The 24343-nt window shown below is 34.5% G+C and overlaps 1 protein-coding gene and 1 long non-coding RNA gene across 44 annotated transcripts in view; both read left to right on the top strand.

The window, feature by feature from the left end:
* The window catches only part of chl1b (cell adhesion molecule L1-like b), a 189876-nt gene extending 182172 nt beyond the window's left edge, over positions 1-7704 (top strand). For 27 of the 42 annotated variants that reach the window (XM_087257860.1, XM_087257877.1, XM_087257867.1 and 24 more), the window contains 2 exons: positions 1302-1374; positions 4933-7704. In XM_087257860.1, coding sequence (XP_087113986.1) covers positions 1302-1374; positions 4933-5134 — 275 coding nt within the window. In that variant the 3' untranslated portion in view covers positions 5135-7704. Of the gene's footprint in view, positions 1-1301; positions 1375-1476; positions 1534-4932 lie in introns of all 42 variants that reach the window. The other 15 variants (XM_087257890.1, XM_087257895.1, XM_087257881.1 and 12 more) reach the window with 1 other exon arrangement.
* Positions 7705-15427: 7723 nt separating this feature from the next.
* LOC147836459 (uncharacterized) overlaps positions 15428-24343 on the top strand; it is a 99652-nt gene continuing 90736 nt past the window's right edge. For both annotated transcript variants that reach the window (XR_015494129.1, XR_015494130.1), the window contains exon 1: positions 15428-15674. This is a non-coding gene — a long non-coding RNA (uncharacterized LOC147836459). The remainder of the gene's footprint in view (positions 15675-24343) is intronic.

Below are 24343 nucleotides of genomic sequence, written 5' to 3' on the forward strand. Positions count from 1 at the left end.
TAGTTTGATTGATGGACAGATAGATAGATAGATAGATAGATAGATAGATAGATAGATAGATAGATAGATAGATAGATAGATAGATAGATAGATAGATAGATAGATAGATAGATAGATAGATAGATAGATAGATAGATAGATAGATAGATAGATAGATAGATAGATAGATAGATAGATAGATCATTTAGGTCATATAGGTTCATTTTCTGTGGTGATTTGCATTGGTTTACATTGTGCGATGTTGAATGTGTCAGAAAGCATAGCAGAACACAACTCGCTATAGTGTAGATTCCCATTCTCTATAGACTGTGGCTGGCGTGCATGGGTAAGATGTGCTTAAGCTCAAGAACTCAGGTTAGCCAAAATGTGGTAGGAAATAAAAACATTATCAATCATTTTTAAAAAGAGGAGGAGCTACTCAGTATGCCCCACCTGATTTTAAAAAATGAAAAAGCCAAAAGATTTAAGAAGTTCAACAAAAAGCACTGAAAGTAAGAAGGAAAATCAGTGCATATCAATTTCACACCTCAATCATCTCTTTAACACATGGTATGCATTAGTGTATTTATATTTAGAACATTGTGCACACGCTAGTTGGGTGCTGTAAATTGGGTTTGATTTAAGGTTTTACCCAGCAATATTGTTGTGTTTTTCACTGAATCTCCTAAACCACTGTGACCTCTACAATTGTGAATGTTTTATAATTACTGTACAGAAACAGCACGAGCCAAATGTGTTCATTTACATGTGTTAATATGAATGTGTCTGCTGAAGCAGTATAATAATCTAAACTAATGAAGAAAGCCAATGAAGCAGCTGGCATGAAAAGCAGTTATAGGCTTGCCCTAAAATATATGTTCTATATGTTACTTACAGAGTTAAAGAAAAGTAATTACTGTAGAAAGTGTTCAGTAAAGACAGTAAATACAAAAAAGAAAAAAAAATACCATAGCAATCTAAATAAATATTTCAAAAAAGACCTTTTTTCAACAATGATATTATAATAAATACTTTATAATCATTTAATAAAAAAAAACAAAAAAAAAAACAAACAAACATATATACACACATACATATATATATATATATATATATATATATATATATATATATATATATTTCCCAGTACTTGGCTGCGGCTGGAAGGGCATCTGCTACGTAAAACATATACTGAAGTAGTTGGCGGTTCATTCCGCTGTGGTGACACCTGATAAATAATAGATTAAGCCTAAAGGAAAATTAATAAATTAATGAATGATAATAAATTCTGGAAAAAAATGTGTGTGTGTGTGTGTTTTCAGTAAAAGAGAAGGAAGACCTCCACCCCGACCTGGAGTCCCAGGGCATAAATGATGACACCTTCTGTGAATACAGGTATTTAAAAACCACAGCCAACATTTACCCCTCACAGCTCAAATAGTGGCCGAATGACACTGTTTCCTTTTAATTTTTGCATTCTTTCCTTTGGTTTGAAAGCCAGCACCAAACCAGCCCGAGCTGTGGACGTGCAGCGAGCTAAAGTAACCACCACACGTATGTGCTAAACAATAACAACAAAACCAATGTTGTTCACACATCAATGCCATTGATGTGTTCCTGTTTCACGTGGTGCTTTGTGAGTAGCTAGTACACATGTAGCCCATTAGAAACAATGGCGTCGCTGTAAAAATATGAAAATGAGATCGAGCGAACAATAAGTCCCGAGTAAACAGCTGAAAGACGCTTATCTTCAGGCCAACAATAAACGCATTTCTTGCTTCATTAATCATTCGCTGATCCAATTCATAATCTCATTGAGACCAGTGTTTGTACTGACAATTATAAATCTGAAATATTTTGTGCTGATCCTCCAAGACGGCTCAGTGATAAATGAGGTCGAACTCTGGATGTGCTTGCGCTGTTTGAAACACAAAGCTTGTTTTATGCAGTCAAACAGTGTCTGAATGCATGAGCGTCACCGTTTGAGTGAAGATAATGCATGTTCAGATGCTCCCAAGTTTGAATATTTCTCTAATATTAGCCTTTCCATCAGGGTTGAGGCTGGTGGTTTCATGCACTGTGTGTTTGAAACAGGAATGATTCATGTTGGAGAGATTTCTCTTTTAAATGAGTTATCCGCACAATAATGACAGTTCTGTGATTATTCACTCACCCTTGTGTCAACGGGAACATGTATGGCGTTCAGCGTCTTTGAAGACAAAAAGCAGATTTGTGTGAAAAGACCAAGTCATTACTTGCTGAAAATTAGTCCCTTCGCCGAAATTAACATAATTGACTGCAAAATGGCATTAGGTCTTACATTTGGTGTAAACAAGATTTGAATTGTTGGCATAATAAAGAGCTAAATACAGTCTCTTTAGTGTATTATGACCCAGATTTACTAAACAGGGCAAATTAACATGAGAGTATAGTCTTTGGTAAGCACTGATGAGAGTGACAGTTTTTGCAAATGATTTACTGACAATGAGCAAATTAAAATAAATATATATTTATTTTAGCTATATTTTATATATATATTGTGTTGAAGTCAGAATTTTAGCCCACTTGAATTCTTAGCCCCCTTTTTATTTTTCCACAATTTCTGAAAAAAACACATTTCTTGATATAACACTTTTATTAATTAATTTCTAATAACTGATTTATTTTATCTTTGATGATAAATGATGACATTAAATGAGATTTTACTAGATATTGTTCAAGACACTTCTATACAGCTTAAAGTGACATTTAAATACTTAACTAGATCAATTAGGTATAGGCAGGTTAGGGTAATTAAGTAAGTTATTGTATAATGATGGTTAGTTCTGTAGACAATCAAAAAAAATATATATAGCTTAAGGGGTCAACCACACCGAACACATTTTTTTTGAGTGGTGAGGCACCTTTTTTGAAAGATTTACAAATGACCGCGAGTGTTTGTGCACTGCTTATGCTCCCTGCATGTCTCTCGTTTTAACCTCCTGCTGCGGATCACGTTTTTTCGTTGCACACTGAGCGCTCGCAGTTAAAAAAAGTTAACTCTAAGCGGAAAAAGTGTGTTACATCAGTTGCGTTTTTCATTCTCCAATCAAATGAAAGCAGTGTTTGTGTTGTCAAGACAACTACGGAGACTTTTGATGATGGTGGTTGCTGTTTTAAGTTAAACAGTGCTGTATGACTCACAAATCTTGAATATTACAATATTATTACATTTTAAAATTAAATTAATATCAACAGCAACACTCTGGCACAGTACGCAGCTGATTCAGTCGTTGACATAAAAAGCGCACCAAGCTTCGTTTTTCTTGCCAACAAAAAGGCAGTTTGGTGCGCCTCACGTTTTTAGAAATTATCGTTCCGTGTGATAGAATAATTTTGACCTCAAAATGGCTTTTAAAAAATGTACAACTTTTTATTCTAGCTGAAATACAACAAGGCAACGCAGTGGCGCAATAGTCGTAGTGCTGTCGCCTCACTGCAAGAAGGTCGCTGGTTTGAGCTTCGGCTGGGTCAGTTGGCATTTCTGTGTGGAGTTTGCATGTTTTCGCTGCGTTTGCGTGGGTTTCCTCCGGGTGCTCCTGTTTTCCCCACAGTCTAAAGACATGCGGGACAGGTGAATTGGGTGGTCTAAATTGTCCGTAGTGTATGAGTGTGAATGAGTGTTTGTGTGGATGTTTCCCAGAGATAGGCTGCGGCTGGAGGGGTATCCGCTGTGTAAAAACATGCTGGATAAGTTGGCGGTTCATTCCGCTGTGGCGACTTATGATTATTAAAGGGACTAAGCTGACAAGAAAATGAATGAATGACTGAATGGATGAATGAGTGAAATACAACAAATAAGACTTTCTCCAAAAGAAAAAAATATATATTTTATTGGAAATACTGTAAAAAAAATAGTTGGCCTGTTACATATATATATATATATATATATATATATATATATATATATATATATATATATATATATATATATATATATAAGCTCATTTTTATAATGTTTAGAACTATGAGAACTACTAAAAACGTATGATGATGATTTAGATGCAATATAAACAATAGTAAATTAATCTTAGTAAATTGGTTACAGCATGATTAATTTAAATAACAGGTTCTCATAAATTTTGAATCTGAAAGGGAAACTTTTACAAATGCAATTGGCCAGGGATGTCTAAACTCAGTCCTGAAGAGCCGTAGACCTGGGGTAGTTATCTCCAAATTACTTTAATATGCCATTCAATATAAAAGCTATTTTAAGGTCAAAATTATTAACCCCTTTAAGCTATATATATTTTCAATAGTCTACAGAACAAACCATCATTATACAATAACTTAACCTAGTAAAGCCTTGAAATGTCGCTTTAAGCTGTATAAAAGTGTCTTGAAAAATATCTAGTAAAATATTATTTACTGTCTTCATGACAAAGATAAAATAAATCAGTTATTAGAAATGAGCTATTAAAACTATTATGTTTGGAAATGTGTTGAAAAAATGTTCCCTCTGTTAAACAGAAATTAGGGGAAAATAAACAGGGGGGCTAATAATTCTGACTTCAACTTAACATATATAATAATTGCATTGATAATTGCATTAATTTTGTTACAAACATCTTACTGACCCATAATTTGTGAACAGTATTAAGTATTATAATGCAACTATGCACTACTGTATGAGATTGCTCAGTGTTTGTAAATTTACGGACACATAATTTTTTCCAAGAATGTTTCTCATTTTAATTCTGCCCTTCATAGAAAACAAGAAAACCACACATGTTCAGATGCAAGTGAGTACATAATGACAGAAAATGATTTGTATGAGTGTAACAAATTCCAAATGTGTGAATAATTATGTCGATCCTCTAAATCCACTAGAAGGTTTTGTATTAGCTTTAGAGCGAGCAAATCTAACAAGAACAAAGATGGCCAAACTCAGTCATGTTTCTCTCCTTGACACAGTGATAATGATGAGAAACCGCTGAAAAGCAGCCAGCATTCATTGAATGGCGACTTGAAAGGAGGAGACAGCGGAGACAGCATGGTGGACTACTGTGATGAGGACGCTCACTTCAACGAGGACGGCTCTTTTATCGGAGAATACTCTGGACGCAAGGACAGGGCCTCCATGGAAATCAAGGAAAACAATCAGAGCACAGCGTAATGGACCACGGACAATTTATTTGTTGGACAAGCTCTCACAAAAGGTCAGTCAAAAGGAAGCGGAGGGAATAAAAGTGTGGCGTAACAGCACCCGAAGGACATTTTTGCAATTAATGTGTTATTGTCAAATCCTCAGTCATACTCACATCATTTTTTACAGGGCTTAGTTGTTTCCATTTTTTTCTGCGTGCTGTAACTGATCAATCATGTCAGTTGTGTATACTTTTGTGAGGTGTTTTTGTATTAAATCTTTGCAAATCATTGATGACTGCCGAGAAAGTTCTGCTTTCAACGTCATCATGTAGCCAAGCCAGTTTTTCTGTCAGGGTATATGAACTTTGTATTTTTATTTTTCATTCCAGGCAAATATTATTGACATTTTATATTTCAGACACTGTATACTGTGCGTTCATTAAATGTGGGTTATTATGTGTACAAAAGGAGTTGTTGCTTAAATAATCATAAGTTCTGTTAAAATCCAAAAAAATGAAAGAAAGCTTAAGGCGATGTAAGGGTTTACAATTAGTGTAAAAATGCTTTGATGAACAGTTTCACATTGAGCTATACTAACAAGCTTAATAGCCATATTCAGCACCACATAAACCCTACAGTGCATCTGCTGCTGTTTTAACCCTTTACATACAGTATAATACAGTATTTTATCAAAAAGACACCTAATGTTCATACATTTAAAGAAAAAAAAATGCCTCAATTGCCTTATAATGACTTTGAATCTGGTAAGTATGATGTAACAATGGGGTATGTGCACATGGAGTTTTAATTTCAGCCAGCCAGCCTCAGTGTTTCCGGTGAACTGTCTTTCCTTTATAAAATCAGTTTAAGATCTGATTTCTTTAGAAATCAGTGATCCTCACTGCCTGATAGAAATACAATGTGAAGAGGGTCTCAGATCGAAAAAAGAAGCACTGCATTTAATTTCATTTTCCCTTTCCATGTCTTTAAAATATGTACAATTAATTTTTGTATTTTCAATTGAGTTTCTGCATTAGCCTGCTGATACTGATGGCGTGTCACAGATGTTTTCATACTGCATGACTATCTAGGGTAGCATTCTGTTAGTGATGTGTTTACATTTTAGGATGGATTGGCGACAGGGGGTTTCACACTGCATGACTTAACAGTAGGAAGAATCGCCGTTGACTTTGTCCAAACTTTGTCTCACAATCAAACACACAAGAGAAGTGACATGGAAAAGGATGTCCGCGAGGTCCTAAAATGTATTAAAAGTTGATTAATCAATTATGAGAAAATTAAAGCTTAAAAGGTATTTAAAAAGTCTTAATCACACTTTAACGAGGTTTTATAAATTAGTTCAAGCATTGTCCAAAGTGTTTGACTCCAAAAAGTATAATATATTTATGGCTCGATCCACGCGATTGGTTCAGGCCGGGGTATGTCCAGCCAAGCTCCTCCGTTCGAGTGATGTCACGTAATTTGCAACAAATACGGGAAGGTGATGTGACGCTCTCCACATGTAGCGAAACCATAAAGCGAAACAGACGGCAAAATGAGAAAATGTAAGTACTCCTGGTTGGAGAAAGACGAGTTTAAACAGTGGCTGAAGCCTGTCGTTTAAAACAACCACGTAATTTATTCTTTCAAGCTTTGTTTCTTCTTGAGTTCTGTTGCATGATTATGCTCTATTGATTTAACTACAACACGTAGTGTATCTTGGGTTATCAACCATATGCCTTTAGTGGGGTAGCAAATGTACTTATTTCTCCTCAACATTTTATTCTTTATCGATCCAGTTTTGGTGTTGCTCAGATGACATGTCAAACAGACACAGGTTCTCCTGCCAAATTTCCATAGTTTTCCTCCTTTTCTTGGATCCAAATAAACTGAGATTGAGCGCTTTTAACTTCTCCCTGCTGATACCCATACTAGCGGATGCAGCTCTCTCATTGGCTGCAGGTAATCGCAAATGTTATTTTCAATCAGAACACATTTCACACAGCATGATTTGAATCGCCGACAGACCCAAATATTTAGCACGCCAAATATCTCAAGGGTGTCAGCGACTCATCTGGGATTCTCTCAGATCGCGTCTTTGATAGTTCATACTGTGTGATTGTTACTCACATGAATGAGCAACGATTCACTTTTGATTTCAGGCATTTGTCTGCGATTTCTCAAAACCTGTCGGCAAAAAATCTGGGCTAAACTCTTGCAGTCTGAACTCGGCATAAGTCTATTTAACTGAATGTATTTGAATTACATTATAACATTGATGCTGTAAAAGGAACATTATGAAACTGAGAATAGCTGGCTGAAAACACTAGCTGTGCATAGACCCCATTCTCATGGATTCCGTGATACAGGGTTGGAATTCTACAAATTCCACATTGGCATCCTTTGAAATATTTCTCTTCACAAACGGACAGTTCTGAAAGCCAACAAGTCTTGTTTGAACAATTCTGTATGTTTTTTTGCAATGGCTCCACATATAGAGTCAAAGCCAGATTCTGTACAATGTTCTGTGAATTCTGTTTGCATGTTGAAAGAGGTCTGTGTGCAGATTTGACATTAAATTGTATCATTTCTTTCTTCCTCCTGGGTTTGCTGAATGCAGCATTCTGGCTTATTCGTGCGTCTTGAGTCTTCAGTGCTGATTAATGCCTAAATGCATGCGTCCTATTGTAGTGCGGGAAACATTTTACACAGCTCAAGGCCTACCGCTGGATACATTAAGGTAAAAGCAGACTGCGGATGACAAGGACTTTACAAAACACTGGAGTTAAAGCAGCTAAAAGTATTGGATACTGCAGGCAGAGTCTGTGAAAAGATATATCGTAAGTAAAGATCTATAAAATAGTACATCTGTCTGAGAGCTACGCTCCATAGATTCCACTATATTCCTGGAATATGGTTATACCAAGCATATCAGACAATGTGCTCAATAAGCTTTCATCCCAGAGGAAATCTATGTATTTGGCTGTAAGAACACGGATGTGCTCTGTCAGGGAAATAACCTCAGCGAAAGTGGTGGAGCAGCTGGAAATGAGACAATGAGAGTAAAGAACAGAGGGGTCAGCCACTCTGAAAGAAAGAGCGTTATGATGTGTTCAGCATATACACACCGCGCATCTTGCAGCAACACCGACATATCAATAATGCAACGCTTTTTTTTTTTTTTTTTTTTTTTCACTGAGTGGGCAGCCCGAGGACACAATAGATGAATTCCACTAAATAAAAAGCTGATACTGTATTAGAAAGCTCAAAGATCTGCCTCAGTGGAGGAATAAAGTCACGCTGTCTGCAGCTTTGATGGATTCATACTGTAAATAGGCAGACGAGCAAGGAGATGAATGAATACACAGACATATAGATAGATAGATAGATAGATAGATAGATAGATAGATAGATAGATAGATAGATAGATAGATAGATAGATAGATAGATAGATAGATAGATAGATAGATAGATAGATAGATAGATAGATAGATAGATAGATGGATGGATGGATGAATGGATGGATGGATGGATGGATGGATGGATGGATGGATGGATGGATGGAGGACAGACATACAGATATATGGATGAAAAGACAAACAGATAGATGGCAGACAGATAGAATGACAGACGGATGAATGGATGGATAGATGATTGACAAATAAATAGATTGACTGACAAATAGACACAGACAGACTGATAAATGGACAGATAGATGATAGACACAAAAAACAGATTGATAGATAGGTGAATGGATGGAATGAGGGATGGATGGACGATAATAGATAAATAATAGACAGAAAAACAGATATAGAGTATGGACGAATGGATGGATGGACAATGGATAGATGGAATAATAGAAGACGGACAGATTACCAAACAAACAGATAGATGGACAGATGGACCGATAGATAGACCGATAAACAGGTTAATGTAGATAGACAGAATGATGGACATATAGACAGATGATAGACTGATAAACAGACAGAAGGAGAGAAGGATCGACAAACAGATAGATATATGATGGACAGATAAACAGACAGACAGATGCATGGATAAAAACATGACAGACAAATAGAAAGACAAACGAACGGACAGCTGAATGGATAGATAGATAGATAGATAGATAGATAGATAGATAGATAGATAGATAGATAGATAGATAGATAGATAGATAGATAGATAGATAGATAGATAGATAGATAGATAGATGGATGGATGGATGGATGAATGGATGGATGGATGGATGGATGGATGGATGGATGGATGGATGGATGGATGGATGGAGGACAGACATACAGATATATGGATGAAAAGACAAACAGATAGATGGCAGACAGATAGAATGACAGACGGATGAATGGATGGATAGATGATTGACAAATAAATAGATTGACTGACAAATAGACACAGACAGACTGATAAATGGACAGATAGATGATAGACACAAAAAACAGATTGATAGATAGGTGAATGGATGGAATGAGGGATGGATGGACGATAATAGATAAATAATAGACAGAAAAACAGATATAGAGTATGGACGAATGGATGGATGGACAATGGATAGATGGAATAATAGAAGACGGACAGATTACCAAACAAACAGATAGATGGACAGATGGACCGATAGATAGACCGATAAACAGGTTAATGTAGATAGACAGAATGATGGACATATAGACAGATGATAGACTGATAAACAGACAGAAGGAGAGAAGGATCGACAAACAGATAGATATATGATGGACAGATAAACAGACAGACAGATGCATGGATAAAAACATGACAGACAAATAGAAAGACAAACGAACGGACAGCTGAATGGATAGATAGATAGATAGATAGATAGATAGATAGATAGATAGATAGATAGATAGATAGATAGATAGATAGATAGATAGATAGATAGATAGATAGATAGATAGATAGATAGATAGATAGATAGATAGATAGATAGATAGATAGATAGATGAATTATGTGATGAATTAAATGAAGTGCGAGAGATCTGCAGAGTGGATGGCAACATTAACAGCCTGAGGAATCAAAACCTTTGTGCTGCCCATTACATTAAATCACAGAAGAGGAAGTTCCTTAAAGCAAAGAAGGTCAAGGTGTTCCAGGATTGGCCAGCCCAGTAATGAGATGTGAACATTATAGAGCATGTCTGGGGTCAGATGAAGGGGTAGGCATTGAAGATGAATCCAAAGAATCTTGATAAACTCTGTGAGTCCTGCTTTCTTTGTAATTGCTTTTTTTTTTTTTTTTTTTGGTAAAATAAGCATAATCTAGAGGCCTTTGCCTTTCATATAAGCCCTTTTTGATACCAAATAATCAACTAGAAGTTCAGTTATTTATACTGTGTGTATATACTACTTTTTTATTTATCATATCTCCCTGTTATTCTTGAACGACTCTTCAAATGGTGGATTGGATCAGATTTTTCATAGTATCTATTCTTAGGATTCCGTCAACTGTTTGTAAAAACTGTCAAAGAAATTAGCATTTTATTTTCTCTATCCAACCCTTAGCTGGGTACTTATGCTTTTGGCTTTACAGTAAACAGCGGGAGATCTGCATCTCTTTATACACTATCTGCATGATTCACAACTTCACATTTCGCACTCCTCAAATTCTCACATTTTTCGATGTGAGCTGAATTTAATTACCACTATCTTTCAAACGATGCATACGGAATTATAATTGCTTTGTCCCCTGTTAGCATTTATTTCGTTTCTGGAAACTAACGCATACAGATGCAAGCGCATGTCTACATTTTCTGTAATGAGGTTTGCATTACACAAAGACATTAGATAAAGCAGCATCCAATCAACAGCCGTTTGGTTTTCAACAACAATTAGCAGTCTGCACAGCAGCCTGACCTACAGAGGCTAAAATATTTGTGTATTTAATTAATTTCTATTTCTTTCATGTAGCTAAAGAGAAACGTTAAGTGAAGACGAGGCCACAGTGCGGGACTCACACAGACAGTGTATTGATTGGATTTTCTGTCTTCTCTGTCTTCATTACGTGCTGAAGCTTAGCAATGCATATTTTCTTGTGCTTTAAAATGTGATACCTAAAATAAAAGCAAAAGCATCAAATTAATGTCAAAGATGGCTGAAAGTTCAGTGTTATTTACGGCAGTGTTGAAGCCTGTGCATCTGGCATAAGGGTATTAAGGTTTTATTAAAATAAAGGCTTATTCACCCAAGGTTACACATACTTAGAATTTGCATCAGATATATACCCATATGAATAATTATATAAAAAATAAATATATACAAATATTTGAAAGTTTTTGCTAAGAAAGCTGTGCATTTGGAACTACTGTATGTGCATTTTTGTTGTTAGATTTTGTTAAAATAGTGGCCATTATGGAAGCCGATTTCTGCAGGTAAGAAAAAAAATTGTGGCATACAAAGTCAAAATGATGACTTAATTAGTCAATTTTTTTACCTCATTTAGACTTTTTTCATCTTAGAATGGGGATTTAGTAAATCCTAATTTGGACTTTTAAGTCATAATTTAGAATTGTTATCTTTATACTGGCAATTATGGAAGCCGATTTGTGCCAAGTAAGAAACAAAATCATCAAGTAAAAAAAAAAACATGACTGAAGTCAAAATTACAAGATAGTCCAAATTATGACTTAGTAAGTGAAAAAGCTGACTAATAAACCATAATTTAGACATTTTATCTTGGAATTTTGATTAAGTAAATCCTAATTTCAACTTTAAAATCATTTAAATCATTTTTTGACCATGGAAGCCAAAATAATGCCTTTAATAGTTAAAAAAAAAAAAAAAAAAAAAAATATATATATATATATATATATATATATATATATATATATATATATATATATATATATATATATATATATATATATATATATATATATATATATATATATTGAAGTGAAAATTACAAAATAAAGATCAAGATTATGGCTTATTAAGTTATTTATTTATTTTGTTTTTTATTTTATTTTTTATTTTTTTTTTACAAATAAACCATAATTTAGACCTTTTATCTTGGAATTGTGATTTAAAAAATCCTAATTTAGACTTTTAAATCAAATTTTGACTTTTTAATCAAAATTTTTATTTTGTAATTTTGACTATTTTTTCGACATTTAAATTTTAATTTAATTCATGATTTAGACAGTTTCAAAGTTACATTTTTTTATATTTTATCTCGTAATTTTAATTAAATAAATCATCATTTAATCATCAAGTCATGATTTTTGTTTTGCATGAACTGAACTTTCATAGGATAATGGACCTTTACAAATTTGGACTAAATGAAGATGTAAAAATAGTACCAAGTTCATTTATACATTTCTTGGCTAAAAAAGATCCATCGTCAATAGAGTAGCATGCATCAAATCACTTAGAAAACAAGTGGTTTTCTGTACAAGATGAAAATAAAGTCAATGGTTACTGAATGTTTCCAACATTCTTCAAAATATCTTTTTGTGTTAAAGATAATGTTAAAGCACAATTGAATGAGAAAACAGACACCTACACACTCTCACATGCATCATACGGCCAATTTAGCTTATTCAATTTACTTATAGTGCATGTCTTTGGACTATGGGCGAAACCGAAGCACCTGGAGGAAACCCACACAAACATGGGGAGAACATGCATACTCCACGCAGAAATGCCAACTGGTCCAGTCGGGACTCGAACCAGCAACCTTCTTGCTGTGGGGTAACTGTGCTAACCACTGAGCCACCATCAAACAGTCAATGATGGCATTTTCTTTGAAAAATACTCACAATAAGCTTTATTCTGGTTCCTATTCCCTTTTGGAAGAGACACTGAGACAAGACCAGGGTGAGTAGCCAAAAAAACAACTGGAGTTTAATTCATAGGTGTTCAATCTTTTAAAAAGTTAAGAAAAGTCATATAAAAGTCATATAAAGACTTTAATCGTATATTGTGATCTTATTTAGAAAATGGTACATAATTATACCCCTAATGTTTATGTAAATGTAAACACTGATTTCAAGCTCATAATTCATATACTTTAGGTTATGAAAGCAGGAGCAGACTGCAACCCAAGACTTTTTTCCGGAACACATGGCGTGACTGACGCCTACCAGATGCGTATGATGAGGTGAAAATCGAACTTGAGAAGCGCCTGGGGCAAGTTGAACTTCCTCAGCTGTCTCAGGCTCTGCAACCTTTTTACTCACGAAGACATTGTCAGTTTCCCATTTGAGGTTCCAACTAATGATGGCTCCAAGAAACCTTAAAGACAGTTGTGTTGTGACCATCAGATTGAAAGGCTCTTGGGACCAACTGAAGTCTATATGGCCCTGTTTCCAACTGCTATTAACATGCATTTCCAGTAAACCGAAGAAAAGTGATGCTTCTTGTGGTCACTTGTGTTCGTTGAGACACTTGCCTCTTTATTTCATTGTGTTAAACAATAGTCTACCTGAATTAACAAACCACAGTGAGAATGTCAACACTACAAAGTGTAAATTGATCAAACTTCATTTTTAACATCCTCTTAGGCTGCATTTACACAGTAAATCTTGACGGTCAATTGCAATTTTGTGACTGTAGCCTATCTAATTTTTTGATGACCTGTTTACATCATCTTTTAAAAGTCACTCTTATCTGATTGTCTGCGTTTGCACTGCACACAGCAAAGGCACAATGACCAGGAAAAAAGAGTGGGCGCTGACTGACAGCTGATAGCCTAATTAAAGTGCTCTTTTCTCTATTCCTGTATTCAAAGTTCTCATTTGGCCCTCTTCTTTGAATCCAGGACTTTTTTAAACCAGTAGGCATCTTCATGTAATGTCAATGACGTGATTTATGCACGTTATGCATGCAACAATTTTAGTTTATATTGGTAACGCAGGGTTAAATGTAACAGAGTTTTAAGGTATTTGCTCAGGTTTGACCATGACATGCTTCCGAGGTTTTCACCACAGTGTTGGCAGACGTCTTCCTGCCAATTATTGAAAAAGTTTGGCGAAATTTGGATGGAAAACATAGGGGAAACCGTTTTTGTAACATACAATTATTTTTTATTATAGTCAATATTTTTTTTATTTTAAAGAAAGCATAAGTAAAATGTTATATTGTTATGATCAACGTCTTCTAGGCTAAAAGATGGAACCATTTAGAAAGATGTAAAAAAACACAGTGACTGCTAGCCAGTTTTGAGGAAAACATGACACAGCAGGGTTAGTTGGCCACACAAAACTATTTTTTTTTTTGAATTTTGAGTGAAATGTTAAAAACTTTTTAAATAAAATGTTTTTATTAGAAAAAATGTTTTTAATAGACAGAAAAAAATAATGCTTATACTACAAATAAATGCATTTTTATAATAATGGATAATAGCCCAAATAAATCCAAATGTGTTTATCCAGAAAATTAATAAACAAAATAAATAAAATAATTGAGCTAAGAACTGAGGAAATATAGGCTAGCTACTATTTAAAGTAAAGTGGATTGAAATTAATTGTGTAAAATTGGCCTTTTTAGGCATGTTACAACTAACCCTCTGACTGTTACAACTTGCCCCGTATGTGGGGTAAAATGTAACATTTACACTCCTGGCATTTTTGGCAATATTGCACAGGAACCTAAAGTCCGGTGACCATACAGCCAGTGCTCATTTGTAGGAGAGGCGCGTGTGTTGATAGTAAAAGACAAATGGTTTGTACCCCATAACTTTGTTTATTATTTGGCCGAAACCAAAAAGTGATTTTGTGCCCAGGTTAGAATATAACATCTTTTTCAAACCTTGTGTATAAGATTTAAAGTTTGGGACTCTGCTGAAGTCTGTTCCGAAATGAAAGCGTCAGAGTTGACAGCTATTTTCAATGAAGCGCGACGTACAGGTGAAAAATCCGATCTACCTGCTTACACGGCTGACACGGGGGCACGGATCCGATTCATATCGGAGAAATTCCCACGTATGAACAAGGCCTAAAACTGATTTGAGTTAATCGGAATACATGTATTTTTCCTGCTTACACGTACTGTACATGGGCGAGAAAAAACATCGGAATTGCGTCACTTTACAGTTTAAATCGATCTGAAGAAAGCTTAAAATAATGTAGACCTAAATTTAATGGCATCAAATAAACAGTCTACATGTCAAGGTAATTGCTGTAGTTTCATTTGAGCAGTTTTAAGTTTATTTCATGACTTAAATGTGTTCTGAATGACAGTGCCTTTTAAATGACTTATTTGAAAGAGATCGCTGATCCAAATTAGAGAACACCATGGGAATCTGCCACCTGATGCAAATTTTCTTAATTATCTGACAAACTCTGTTCATGGCAACTGAACTTTTCCAAGTTGTCGAGCTGTTCTAAAGTTACTGAAACCCCCTGACAGCAGGTTGTCCAGATAAAGAGCCAAGGGATGAACCTTCCTGCCATAGCAAGAAAAGTTGGTTGTCCAAATCTGTGATTGTTAGAGTACTGAATCTTTACAGGAACACTCTTTCAAACCCAAGAGGACTGGATTATGCACACAATCTTAAACACTTCAGCTGGAATAGCTCAAGAAGTTGAACTCTAAAACAGGTAAGAATCTTGGCATACAGTGTTTCAACATTTAGCATGCTGTGTGGACAGTTCATTTTAGTAATTTAAGATCCCGTGAAATTAAAATAATAGGTGTAGATGTTAGAATTAGTATTGTTAATTTTAAGATATCTATAATCTAGTGTGCCCCAAAACAGTGAAAAAAAATTGTGTTTTAAAGGTATAAAACTAATATAAACGTAAAGCTTGTAGTACGTCACCTCCGCCTATGGATCAACGATTTATTCATGTTCATTATTTTAACAAAGTTTACTTTATTTGGTTCTGATGGGAAATTGGATGTGTTTATCATCAATCTGAGGAAAGACTGAACTGAAAGTGTGTAAAGAAGACCATAAAAGGTTGAAGGAGGAAGTTTTCAGCAGCTGAAGTTTGGCCTTTTATACATGATGTGTTAATTAACAACACATTTTTTTTTTGTGTTATGGATATTTTAACACATCGTGTTTGTTTTTATTGGTGTGTAAAACAATAGGGAAGAAGTAAAAATAACAACAATAATGATAAACACAACACAATGTGTGTTAATCAGATCGCTGTTTACTTCACTCTGAAATGTTAAGCAAGTTGGCACCTCTCTCGGACTCGGATGATTACCTACAAGTCAGTTATTTTACTACAGTTTTTTCCAGTTCCTAACAAGCATTTGTCCTACAGGTTGTCACATTTTCAAACCTCTAAAAACAATTAGCACAGCGTCAGTCTTTTGTGGCCATCACACATTTTATGTAATTTTCTTTTTACACAATATGCAGTCAGTGAACGCATTTCCATAATGCTTGACCTTTTTTTTTTTTTTTTTTTTTTAACAGACAAGCTATACCTCCCAACAACATGGATTGTTTTTGTAGTATTTACGAATGTTAACACACACCATCCCACAAATGCAAAAAAAAAAAAAAAAAAAAAAAAAAAAAAAAAATCCAAATCATGGATACAGTATAAAACCTCTGCTTCTGTAATTATATCAGTTCAAAAACAATATAATATCAAAATATCTCTCAGCTGATAATACACAAACATTGAGTAATTTATGTTGGGTAAAATGGGCCAACCACAGCTCATTCCAGTCTGGATTATTTTTTCTATTACGTTTACACTTATACAGTAAAAGGAGGACTCTGAGGAGTGATCTTGATAAAAAATAGTTTTCCTAACCCTTAAGATCACAGAGATTAGAATCAGTTTTTTTTTTTTTTTTTTTTTTAATTCGATCCCCTTTTTATCTGGGCTTTTTGCTGTTTTTTTTTTCATGTTTAGAAAGCTCTTGTGTGTTTCATGAATATTTTGTTCACTGTAAGCTATATTGTAAAACCTATTTTATTCTATCATACTGTGTTTCTACTTTACCTCCTGTTGTAATTAGTAAAGAAAAAAAAAAGTATCTGCTTTTTACTGAAATGCATTTGAATGGTGAACATTACTGTACATGTGGACGTACAGTTCCCAACCGATAAATGTATTGTCAAAAGGGTGGATTGCATGTTTTATGTAAAACTGAAACATAAAAGTCTCTGCATTTTTTGTTATGTCAACACTAACCAGCAGAAATGGCAAAAGTACAAATGTTTAAAATGACTCTGGTAAAAGTTGAACTACTGACTACGCTTTTGTACTCAAGTAAAAGTAAAGTAAGAAGTATTCATTACTATAACTACAGTATTTTAGTTTCACTGTAATGACTACACTATGCATAAAATATCTATACAAAATAACTCTCTGGTCAGCTCGTTAAATGATGTAAAGTATCTCGCATGTTTGTCTCTTAAATAATGATATTAACAATTAAAAAAAGACATAAAAAGCATATAAATATACATTTGACCACCCCTATAACTGTTCATACCATTACGAATGCATGATCACACCAAGCATATTAGACTTGTATTTTAACAGATGCGTATGATTGCAAATGAAAGTTATCAGCACAAAAGTCTACCTCATAATCATTTATTTTTTTGTAAAGACAGGAATTTCTTTCTGTTTGGCAAAATTAAGCATTTTATATATATTGAAATAGGCTTACTTGGAGTATCACTTGTCTCCAGGGTGCTAATGTGTTCTGGAAATCCTCGAAAATGCTTTAATCTACTTAAATTTTTTTGTTAAGGTTTGAAAAGTGCTTAGATTTTGGATAAAGTGCTTGAAACTGATTGCAAATGATACATTATTATGAAAGCAAAATAATTACTTTTCGATTTGGTTTTGAATCAAAAAAGGCATTCAAATTGCACAATGACAAGAAATAATAAAGATCACACCACAAAACACAATAAAACAAAAGTAACGAGCCAGATTTAAAAGTAGTGGACAGTACAGATTTGTGTAAAAATGTAAGGAGTAAAACTAAAAAGTTGTCAGATAAATAAATAGTGGAGTACGGTACTGATACCAGGAAAAAAAAAATCTACTTAAGTACAGTAACTAAGTATTTGTACTTTGTTACTTCCCATCTCTTATAGCCAGTATTTTGAAACCTGATGTACTTGATTGGCTGCATGTACCTTGAGAATTGAAAACAAGAGTTATTCTTTGACAGAATCATTTCATTTTGAGTCAGATTCTAGTGTTTTGGTAAAGTCAGAGAAAGATGTGCTCTATTTTAAAATGAAGAGTTGGTACACATTTAATTAAATGTATTTTTAAGAATAAAATAATTCATTTAGCCAATGGTCCATATGACGCCACACACAAATTCATAAGACATTAATATATGGTTAGAGTTAGGTTATGATGGTGGTTTGTTAAGAGTATAGAAATACTCTAAAATATTGTTAAGTGCTTGTTAGTTATTGGAATAAAGACTGAAATGTATTTATACATTTAATGTATACTAAAAATATATGAGCCATGTCAACAAATGTGTTTATTTTTTTAATGTTACTTTAACTTATTTTAATACTTTTTTTTGTGCAAAGTTTAACTAAATATTTGTAGTCTGTTTGAAGTAAGTTGAGATTCCTAGAAAGGTTAATTTGATTTATCATCACCCAGCAAGCACACAACTTCATATGCTGTTAATATATGGTTAGATTTAGGTCATAATGTCAGGTGACCAAAATTCAGTCTAAGGACGTTATGTTGATGTCCAATAATGAAGTGAAATGACATTGATATTTGGTTGATTATAGCTTGTGTTGGTTATAGCTATAGTGATCTTAAACCAACTTTATAATGACGTCAAATACAGACATTTGTTGGGTATGACAACCAAAATCCAACTTCTGATATGTCATATTGGTTTGTCCACACAAAGTCAAGCCTTAACATTAGATGTTGATATTTGGTTATTTTAAGGTTGTGTTGGAAAGTGACTAAAATCTAAAGTCTGGACACTGACGTCGGTCTGGCGTTGGGTTTTGACATCAACTCGATTTTCGTTTCTATCCAAAATGCAACGTCCCTTGGCGTTGGGGTACAATCCCAATCTAACATCATGTTGATGTCCTGTGCCTACTGGGTAGGCAGCAATATACACCAATATTTTCATCGTGTATATCTCAGTAGTGCCTTTGACGACATGATGACAACTATGTCAGATCTTGTCTGTGCTGATTCAAACTGCATTTATTTCCCAATTTGGGCTTTTCCGTGAATCGCACATTAAAAACTGAGAGACATACCTCTTAAGAGTTGATGCGCTTAATGTAAATCATATTCTTTATTTCCAATTTATTCAGCATTGGGCGAGAATAAAGGTGAATTGGGTCAGATTTGGATCATCTATTGTACGCATTTCGGCAAGCTAGTAACAAATGCAGAGAATGTGATTGATATTAAGAAACCTGACAAATTATCATTACTAGCAATAGCATAGTGAAAGCAATAGCATAGTGAAAGCATCATTGTTCATGTTTTTTGTATGTCCAGTGGCCTGTGCTAAACATCAAACAAGTCATCTTAGCAGGCACACAACATCATATAATGTTGATCTTTAGTTCTATTTCGGTTGTGACGTCAGGTTACTGAACTTTTATGTAAATTTGCTGTCTAACACTATCTAATACTGATGTCATCTGACCTTGACATTTGGTTGGTTTTAGGCTGTGGCATCAACTAACTAAAATCCAACAATTTAATGTCATGACATGACATTTATACAATGTCAAAGTTTAAAAACAGTAGACGTTTATCTTTGGTTGGTTTTATGTTGTGTAATTGTGTAACTAAATCTCAACGTCACTTTAATGTCAAAATGTGACGTCCATACATTGTCAAAAGCTAAGTATTTGCCGTTGATCCAACGTCAATTTTACATCTGTGTGATGTCGGGTGCCTGCAGGGATGTGGCTTTGTAATATTTAACAAATCTTTTATTATTATTATTATTATTATTACTATTATTATTAATAATAATAATAATAATAATAATAATAATAAATATAAAAGTGATTGTTGGCTTTACAAAATGTATTATTTGTTTGGATAAAAATAAATTGCAAACAATTTATAAATGCTAAACATGGGCATCCCATGTAAATAGTTTGCAGCCACTTGATGATCAAATGAAATATTATTTTTAGTGTAGGGCTATGTCTATCTAAAGCTGTAAATTACTATTTAAACATAATACCTGGACTCAATATTAATCCTGTTTCTAGCCAACTTATTAAAAAAATAATAATAATAATAATAATAAATGATAGAAAATGAATGCTATGTCGATTAGCAGTGCTCTCATGTTGGTTGTGTATGTATACTTTCATTAATCCGACCAATGTCTATCCCTCATAATGATGAACCTGTTTCCGCTATGCTGCACGGCATACAAATAAACACCTGCTTCTGTTTGACAAATGACTAGACAACATGACTAGCAAATTATTTCATTACGTCGCCTTTGAAAATAAGAGGGAGACTATATTTAGCATTATGTAAGCCACATCTCTCTAATATGGTCTCGTTGATTCACAAGGGAAATGTAGTCAAGCTCTGATGCCATACGCATAGCTCACTGCATCGACAAAGAGGGAAGGGCAAACCCAGTAAAATACCATTACTCAGATAAATAGAGCTAATTGAGCAAAACAGGTCCTGGCTTTATTGAACAATAAATCAGATGCCCCCCTCCTCCTCCTTTCAAGAAGCAAAACGGGAATTTGGAGGCTGCGACAAGACTACTTAATTCCTGCAATTAACGTGTGGGCCCAGTCAAAAGTATTAGGGGGTTATAAATGTGCCGTGGTGAGGCAACCAAAACATATAGTCCACTTTCATAAAGAGAAACAACCCCCGAGTGAGTGTATTTTCCATGCAAAGTGTCATTTTAACAGGGTGTTGTAATGTATTATTGCGCTTTGAAGAAATACGCTTTCAACATTTCAAAAGCAACTCCCAGGCTCTTCAGGTTCTGTGTGAAGTCCTCACGCCAGAAACTCATTTGTTCTGCTCTAAAACTTAGTGAACTGCTTATAAGCAACATTTTAAAGCGTTGAAAATATATGAAAATGCTGGTTTTGGGTCGATTCCAAAGCATCACTTGAACAGAGAAAGGAGACCATAATCCCAGAATGCACGGGTGTTTTTTTTTTTTTTTTTTTTCAATATATAATTATATGCACTCACCACTACTATGTACACCTGTCCAACTTCTACCTGAGTATTGTTGCTGACCATGTCCATCCCTTTATCAGGTCCCCCAGTCACCAGACATTAATCCAATAGAGCACCTTTGAAATGTGGTGGAACGGGAGATTCGCATCATAGATGTGCAGCCGACAAATTTGCAGCAACTGTGTGATGCTATCATGTCAATAAGGACCAAAATCTCTCTCTCTCTATGTATATAAATAATCAGCTCTAAGTGAATAAAAATGTCCAACTGAAGTTTAAATCTGAAAGTGCACCTTGTTTAAAAACCTAGATTTTTAATAAAAGATTAGACTTGGCCGTTTTCCTATACTATATGTACATAAATGTGTACATGTAATATAGGAAAATGGCCAATTTTATATATGTCACATATATTCAAAACCTATATTAAAACATATGTTTATATAGGTTCTTTCTGTTTGGGTGGAATTGATCATGACTGAAGATGAGTGCACATTAATAAGTGAACGTTAAGGTGATTAATGGCATAATCTACCCTGCAACAAGTAATTTGTCGGCCATTTGTTGAAGGCAGGATCAGAAAAGACTGTTGATGAATGGGACTTTCAGTACACAGTTCATGGATCATTTTCTTCCTCCATTTCACAATTGTAAGTAAGTGTGATTTTAAAATGTTTGGCTCCTAGCTTGCAAATCATGTATTGAATTGTGTTCTGTTACTCTTAATTGCTCGCGGCTTGTACTGTATCTGGGTAACTCCTTAATGGCCCGTTTCCACTCACTGGTACCATGCAACATAAAGTATATGAACACATACTGTACAGACCCTTACAGTCTCCGATATGTTACCAATCACTGATAAACTACACACAACAAACATTTAGTCCTTATTAAGGTTCAAAAACAACACTCAACATAGCCCATAGTCAGAGCAACCCTTTCATCTGTGTCTGTTCCTTCACCAGCACATTTAAGCTCTGTTAGAGAGTAATTCTGTCATTCCGAGTTCATAATAGTCCAAAAGGCGAAGATAAACATGGCTGTCTTTTTTGGGATTCAGGTTACTGAAACTGTTTGCTCCTGTGTTTTGTTGGGCTTCTCCTTTGCTTGTTCACATTTGTCCTTTTCTTTCTGAATGGATCAGATGACTGAGAAACTTCAATAATCATGCGCATGTTATTATCATCAGCTCAAGAAGTTCGTTATATACTTGAACTTCTTCTACAAAGCGAAAACCACTCCACTTTTAGATGGACTTGTTAAACAACAACAGGACACGGCAGATTTTGTTTTTCTTGGATTTGTGTCTGTACATCAAGACAACGACAAGGTTTGTTTGAGCTTGGGTCATCCATGGCTCGTAGTTTCACGGTGTAATGGCTGTGTATTTAAAACATGATGGTTTCTTTGTTTTCATTCTGGTTAGCTCCACAAGATCGTAACAAATCTGTTACTAATCAGCGTTCAGCTGCATGCTTCTCGTGTATGGTACCCTTTTGAATGGTTGCCAAAAAAGTGTTACGGTGCGGCTTTTGACAGTGGAAACGGCCATAAAAAGCATACCGTATCGTACCGTACCACTCAATTGCCAATTATATTCACATATCGTGTCTAAAGCCACATTGAAAATGCAACACATGTCGTTTTCTTTACCGATTTAAATGTGTGTGCTCACGATCCTCTACCGTTTGTTATCACTATGGCCACCATCAGCTGTTCTTACACACGCAGGAGTCAGGTTTCAAAATAATTCAGCTTTTGATACTGTGGATTATTACTGAATGTGTGTTATGGTTAAGAAAATGCTGGTGTTAGCTTTAATGCACTCCTGCATTGGGCCCACATATACACTGTGCTTTGACTACTACAACAATGTTGATAAACTGTGGTTGGCGTTTCTCTCTGTTTTAAACTGAGCACAGTCGACCAATCTCAACAGACTGGGTCATCGGACCAATCAGCGCAGATTAGCATTGCGCAAAGGAGTTTGGGAACAAATGAGTCTCTGAGCAAATCATATGGGAGTTCTTGGGATAATTAGGTAAAAAATAAATGCATATTATAAGAAAATAAGTGTTGTTGGAGACCCCCAAAATAAAAATATGAGCTTTTAAATGCATAATAGGGGCGCTTTAAAATAAAACTATTCATGTAAAAAAATATTTTAATTTGTTAATTCATTTTTAGATTCATTTTTGTTAATTGATTTTTAGACTTTTACCATAGCTGAAGCCAAAACTATTCCATTTTGCCACACAACACAGCATTCTGGTATGTTTAGTTATACAGATATATTGTATGTTGTAAATATGCATTTTAAAAAGTCATACCAATTGCAAAATGATTATATTACAGAGATCTGTGTTTAAGTTTAAGAAAAAGCAATACAAATTGAATGTGGTGTTTTTATAAAGATGTTTCACCAGTGACCGATTTTTATGGAGCTGTTTCCAGTGTGGTAAAGCAGTTATTTTGATTTTCCCCTGTCTGCTGCAAGCGCTTGTAATATAGAGTAATCTGTCACATGCAATTAATAGCTCAGGTGATTTGCTCTAGACAAATTGTCTCCAAAATTGAGCACCCCTGAAGCAAAGATTGTAGATATCAGGTCACATGCTGTACACAAGGACTGTACACAATACCTGCAACAGCCAAGCAGCACCTGCCATTATTATAACTAAACTCAGATAGAAATTTAAGATCAAAACAGAAATGTAGATCACGGTGTTTAGAAAATCATTTAAAAATAATAAACATTATTCAAAACTGTCAGAATACAGTCAGCTTGAAAATGAAAAGAAGACGGGGCTAAAAACGTAAATTGATTACTTCAGTTTGTTATAAGTATATAAATTAACCCTTGTGTCATGTTCATATCCCACCCCTTACTTTAGTGTTCCCATGCAGTCAAAATTGACCACTCTATTTTAACTGCTCTTAAATTAGCACAAAAAACATTTTTGACCACCAAATTTTTATTCAACATTTTTTAGCTGTGAACAATGTCTTAAAGTAGTGTTTAACATGAATTTACAGAATTAGACCTATAATAGCTGCAGTGAAAATACAAATAGGTGCTGAAAATATATTACAAA

Source organism: Danio rerio, chromosome 6, assembly GCF_052040795.2.
Source record: "Danio rerio strain M-AB ecotype USA chromosome 6, GRCz13ab, whole genome shotgun sequence".
Taxonomy (NCBI): Eukaryota; Metazoa; Chordata; class Actinopteri; order Cypriniformes; family Danionidae; genus Danio; species Danio rerio.